Source organism: Leptonychotes weddellii, chromosome 16, assembly GCF_054177405.1.
Source record: "Leptonychotes weddellii isolate Sample4059 chromosome 16, ASM5417740v2, whole genome shotgun sequence".
Taxonomy (NCBI): domain Eukaryota; kingdom Metazoa; phylum Chordata; class Mammalia; order Carnivora; family Phocidae; genus Leptonychotes; species Leptonychotes weddellii.
The window spans coordinates 45,257,806-45,263,805 of record NC_138384.1 but is presented as its reverse complement, the minus strand read 5'-3'; the positions used below and the strand labels follow the sequence as shown (position 1 = coordinate 45,263,805).

The window sequence follows — 6,000 nt, the reverse complement described above, 5'->3', positions numbered from 1 at the left end:
AAGGGCCGGCTCAGGACGAAGCGGATTTTACCCGCTAGGGGCGGGCCCTGGCGAGGCTGCAGGTAGGGCTTAAGAGATGCGGCCTGTAGTGTTAAAATAAGTGCAGGGGCGGGTTCAGAGATGGGCAGAGCTAATGAACTGCGGCGGGGCTTAGAGAGATGGGAGGATCGTGTTAAGAGTAACTAGGGCTGAGAGGATAGTGTTGAAAAGAAAAAGGAAGGGCGGGATGATGCTTGTGGACTGGGGCCTAGATGGGTGTGGATGGGTCTAGATGAATCTGGAGCGGGGCACACCGGGCTGAGGTCCTGAGATGTGAGTCATGAACAGGGTCCTGGGCCCCTGAAGCAAAGGCAGGGTTTGGAGGGCTGGAGCGGGGCCACTTCAGAGGACGGGGCTTAGGGGCTTGGGGGAAGATCGGGGTGCGCAGGATGGGCTAGGGGTTTGGAGGACCAGAGGAGTAAGTAGTTCTGCGCCCCGAACTTGGACGCCTGTGGCCGAGATATCGGAAGGAGTTAGGGGTCATGGAGACAAGGCGGGACTTACGGAGACGGTATTGGGTTAGGGGGCTCCCATGGAAGCATCGCGTTAAGGAGCAAGGAGAGAATTCCTGCGGGGGGCGGGGCTTAGCTGTGGGCGGGACTCCGCGGTCGGGGGAGGAGCATCGGGCCGGGGTGGGGTTAAGGCTGACCTGAGGTTTCGAAGGCCGATCAGGGACTCCAGCCACCTCTTCAGAGACTGCGATTGTAAATTGGGATACCTGAAGCCCCAGAAGTGTTAGCGGGCTTTGTCGCTCGCTGGGAATACAGTGGGTGGGATGTGACGGTTCGCCCCCTAACCCACCTCCACAGGAGACGCCAACCAACGAGCTGAGCGTCCAGGGCCCCCCCGAGGGGGACACGGACCCGTCAACGCCCCCAGCGCCCCCGACGCCTCCCCACCCCGCCACCCCCGGAGATGGGTTTCCCAGCAACGACAGCGGCTTTGGTGAGGGGCTGGGCGGGGCCTGGAGGCGGGGCAGGGCTGGGGCGGGGCCTGGAGAGGGACAGGACTTAGTCGGGGTCTGGAGGGGGACAGAGGTGAGGCGGGGTCTGGAGACCGGGCCTGGAGGTGGGCAGAGCTGGGGCGGGGCCGGGAAGCGGGGCGGAGCTGGGGCGGGGCCTGGAAGTGGGGCGGGGTCTGGAGGCGGGGCAGAGTTGAGGCGGGGCCCACGGTGTAGACAGCTGGAGACAGGTGACTGCGGAGGGGCGGGGTTGGACGGCTGGAGCAGAAGGTGAGCAGCTCCAGAAGTGTCTGGAGGATCTGACCGCGTCTTCTCCTCTTCTTCCTCACTACCCCCGCCCCCGCCGTTAGGAGGCAGTTTCGAATGGGCGGAGGATTTCCCCCTCCTCCCCCCACCAGGCCCCCCCCTGTGCTTCTCCCGCTTCTCCGTCTCGCCTGCGCTGGAGACCCCGGGGCCCCCCGCCCGGGCCCCCGACGCCCGGCCCGCAGGTACAGTGCTTCAGACCCTCGGGCCTGCCCCCACTTCTGCCTGTCTTCCTCTGTCCCCATCTGTCTCCCCACTTTCTTGTCCCCATCCCTGAATTTCCCTGCCTCTCTCTCCTCAGTCTCTCCCCCTTCCCTCTAAGTCAACCCTGGCTGCTCAGCACTGAAACATCACCCAGTTCGAACCAGCTCAGACTAGGCAGTGTCCTGATAGACCAGGGCAGTCACGCCCTTCCCTGAGCCTCAGTTTCCCTTTCTGTAAGGATCCCCTCAGAGTCTTGCCTGTCTTTGCACCGTCTCTTGCCTGGCACTTGTCAGATCCAGATCCCACATCCGTTTGGGGGCACAGGCTGATCGGAGGCCGACAAGGGGGGAGGAAAGCAGTGTGCTCAAAGCTGGTTAGTTGAAGCGGAGCAGAGAGAACATGGTCAGGGAGTCCATAGCAATAACAACAACGTCATTACTACTAATAGTAACAGGCACTTACAGAGGCCCTACATTGTGCTTGCCCACCTGAACCCAGAGAATCCTGCCGCGACTCTGGAGAATACCCCTGGATGCAGAGCTTGCGCTGGGCTGGGCGGGCGCAGGTGTTCCCGGAGGATAGAGCTGAGAAGGTGGAAGGGGCAACCCGCCCCTTTCAGGGAGGGTTGCATTCCTGCTCCCCCAAATCGTGCCCAAGTCCAGTTGTTGGCCCTGCCCCTCCTCGGCTCTGTGACTTTAGAGCAAGTCACTTTCCCTCTCTGTGCCTCAGTGTCCTCATCTGTAGAATGGGGATGATCACAGGATCTAACTCATAAGATTCTTGAGGGGATTGAATGGTTTCATCCTACACACACACACACACACACACACACACACACACATACACACACACACAGCACAGCCTGGTCATGCGCAGTGGTCTCTAGCTGGTAGCTCTCACTGCACCTAATGAAGTAGATACTCACTGCGCACTGGCTAAGTGCAGGTGCTGGGCTGGGCACGGGGGATTCTGTGCTGAGCAAGATCCATGAGCCCCACTCCACCCTACCCCACCCACAGACACTGACCCCACAGTCTCGCAGTAAATAAGTGCAAACTCAGGGCTGCTGGAGAAACAGAGGACAAGGGAAAAGGGCTTCATCTGTTTGGCAATGCCCCTTCATCAGGTCCTTGAAGGGCTGGCCGTTCTGAACTAGGTGACTGGGAAGGGGGCAGCGCGCTAGCAGATGGAACAGCTTGCACAAGGGCCTGAGGCAGGAGAGAACGTGGCCAGTTCAGAGAATAGAAGGGAGGCGGGTGTGTCTGGGGGTTACATAGGGAGTGGGGGGGATCATGGGGGGAGGGCGGACCATGTAGGGCTTTAGGGTGGGCTGAAGAGAGGGACTTTGTCCTGGGGGCACTAGGGAGCCATGGGCCAGCTGTGACCAGGGGAAGGGCGGCAGCGGCCTCTCCCTCCGGGGCCACGTGGGGTCCGACCGGAGGCTGGGAGGCTGGACAGGAGGCCGGCGCCAGGGTCCAGGAGGGAGAGGAGAGTACAGGCGGGGTTCGGGCAGGAAGGACAGGGCCGAGGGCAGACTCTTCACTTGGCTCCATCCTCAGATTCCACCTCAAATGTCACTTCCTCCCAGAGGTCTTCTCTGAGGCCCCCATGAGGACAGGGAGGGTGGGTTCCAGGGCATGGGGACACCGCCAGGTGGTGAGTCAGGGCTGAGGCCGGCGGGGCTAGCTAGCCTGCCAAGATGACTTCACCTGTAACCACTGGGAGAGGAGAGGGAGGGCCCAATCGTGTGAAACCCCAAATCCCTTCACTCTGCCAGCAGATACTCTTGCTACAGCCGGGCAGGGAAGCCGCTGAACCTTTCTGTCTCCCACGACCCTGGCGTGGGGTGCAGGCCGGGCCCCCTTCCACACAGACTCCTATGCTTGCCGTGGCTCTGCCCACTTACCCCGTGTCCACTGGGTGCTGAGTGATGCCACATACCCCAGCATCTCTCCACTCCTTAGAAGAGGACACAAGGGGCATGCTCCCCTTTTAAAAAGAGGGAAACTGAGTCTCAAGGACAGGAGCGAGGGCCACGACTTGACGCAGGTCACTCAGGTAGGAACTGTGGGAGGCAGCGTGAGGGCGGCCACTGTGTGGCCCGCGGTGAGACCGTCCAGCCCACAGACCTTGGCTGTCTGGATCTGTGGAATGGGCGGCGGCCTTCTTTCCACTGGGATACGAGGGGTCATGGGACAGTTTGGTGGGAGGGCCAGGCCAGGCCCTGTGCTGGACGCTGGGGAAGCAGCAGTGACCAAACACAGTCCTGTCCTCCCTGAGCTTACGTTCTAGGGAGGCAAGCAGACAGGAAGCTGGCTGACAGTGACTGGGATTGTCCCACGGGAAAAGCATGAAGAATAATAGCCATAGTGCAATGAGACAGAAGGACTTGGGGTCGGGGTGGGGACATGAGGGGGCGACTCCTTGACCGAGAAGGGCCAGGGAAGGCCTCTGAGGAGGGGGCCTGCCTTACATGGGAAGGGGTAAGGAAAGGGCTTTCCAGGTGGTTGGAACAGCCATGCAAAGGCCCTGGGGTAGGATGTGCTTGGAGCCAAGGAGGAATAGCAAGGAGGCGGGCGTGGCTGGGGGGGGAGTGAGTGAGGGGGATGCGGGTAGGTGAGGACAGAATTGGGACAGAGCACATCATGTGGGGCCCTGCGGGCCCCGGGTGGGGGCTTTGCTTTCGCTCCGAGAGAGACAGAAGCCATGAGCCTGTCTGCCCAGTAATTCACCTCCTCTGTCCTCAGGCCCCGTGGAGAACTGACTCCCCGACGACCGCACCCCCCTGCACCTCCAGAAGAGGGGTTGAGAGTAGAATCCTCTGTGGACGACGGAGCCACTGCTACCACCACAGACAGCGCCTCTGGGGAGGCTCCTGAGGCTGGGCCCTCCCCCTCCCCCACCATGTGCCAAACGGGAGGCCCCGGCCCCCCACCCCCTAGCCCCCCGGACGGCTCCCCTGAGCCCCCCGACCCCCTCGGTGCCAAATGAGGCAGGAAGCCCCTCATCCTTCCCTGGAGAGCCGCCTTTCTTGGAACTGAACTGAACTCTTTCGGGCCTGGAGCCCCTCGGCACAGCGGAGGCCCCTCCTCGCCCACTCCTGGCCCCAGAGAGGGGCTGCAGGCTTCGGGGACCTGGGCCCCCCACCTCGCGTCTCCCCTCCCCGCCCCAGCCCGGCCCCTGGAGGGGCCTCTGGTTCAAACCTTCGCGTGGCATTTTCACATTATTTAAAAAAGACAAAAACAACTTTTTGGAGGAACGCGGGGCCTGTGTGTGTTTCGGGGGCAAAGAGGGCAGGGTCCGGAAGAAGTCGCGGACCGCCGCCCACTTCACAGATGAGAACATCGAGGCTCAGGCGGGCGGAAGCGCCGCGGCTTCGCTTCTCTGGCTCCCGGAGCCGTCCGCGGCTCGCAGTGCTGACCTGGGCTAAGAGGCCGCGGGGGGTGGCCAGAGGCCGTCGGAGGGTCAGGGCTGGGGACGGGGTGACCTCCCGGCACCCACGTGGCTTCTGCCACATGCCCCACACCTCAGAGCAGTGCTGCCCTGTGCCTGGGCGGCCGGCCGCTACCTCCACGCCTACGGTGGCTGTGCCTCAGTTTACCTGTGTCTGCACGTGAGCGCCCACCTCCCAGGAGACTCTCACCTCTCCACCTGGCCTGAGTTCTGGGGCACTCTTCCTAATTCGACTTCTATTTCTTTGTGTTTCTCCATCTGTACATGTTTCATCTCTGTGCCTCCCTGACGCCTGCCTGTCTTTCTGCCTTGTCTGTTTGTCCCGATTTTTCTCCCTTTCTCCGGGGCTCCCGACTGATTCTGCCTCCCCATCTTTTTCCTCTGACTGGGTCTGTTGTATGTCTGATCTCCTGGCTTCAACCTGTCCCCCCATCCCCTGGGTACCACATTCATTTGCATGTTTGTGGGGCTCACTTTGGATGAGAGCAGAGGGAAGGGGCCGAGAGTGGGGACCCAGCTGGGATCCTGTTGACTCCTGGCTTAGGAATTGAGGTGATGAAGGCATTAGGGTCACTTGTTAAGTCCGGGGGATGGAGAAAGGGAGAGTGAGGATTAGATTCTGCCTCTTCTCAGAGGCACTGTGGGCAGGTGGGGTGGTGCTTGAGCTCATCTTAGGACACACCTGCCCAGGGTGGGTGCTGATGGAGCCAAGACTGGCAAGGTAGTGAGGGCCAGGACTCCCGGGTCTGAGGGAGGAGGTGGCTGGGGACCAGGACCCCTGGGTCTGAGAGAGGAGGCGCTGGGGGCAGGAGCCCTGGGTCTGAGGGAGGAGGGGGCTGGGGGCAGGACCCCTGGGTCTGAGGGAGGAGGTGGCTGGGGACCAGGACCCCTGGGTCTGAGAGAGGAGGCGCTGGGGGCAGGAGCCCTGGGTCTGAGGGAGGAGGGCTGAATTATTAGTTCACTAGGGCTGCTGTTAACAAAGTACCACAAATCAGGAGGCTTAAGCCACAGACGGTACCTCAGCTCTGGAGGCTAGAATC

General features: G+C 61.7%; 1 protein-coding gene across 1 annotated transcript in view; it reads left to right on the top strand.

The window, feature by feature from the left end:
• The window catches only part of LMTK3 (lemur tyrosine kinase 3), a 17,814-nt gene extending 13,031 nt beyond the window's left edge, over window positions 1–4,783 (top strand). The window contains exons 10-13 of the mRNA XM_081807914.1: window positions 4–62; window positions 764–984; window positions 1,351–1,488; window positions 4,255–4,783. Coding sequence (XP_081664040.1) covers window positions 4–62; window positions 764–984; window positions 1,351–1,488; window positions 4,255–4,271 — 435 coding nt within the window. The 3' untranslated portion in view covers window positions 4,272–4,783. The remainder of the gene's footprint in view (window positions 1–3; window positions 63–763; window positions 985–1,350; window positions 1,489–4,254) is intronic.
• The last annotated feature ends 1,217 nt before the right edge of the window (window positions 4,784–6,000 follow it).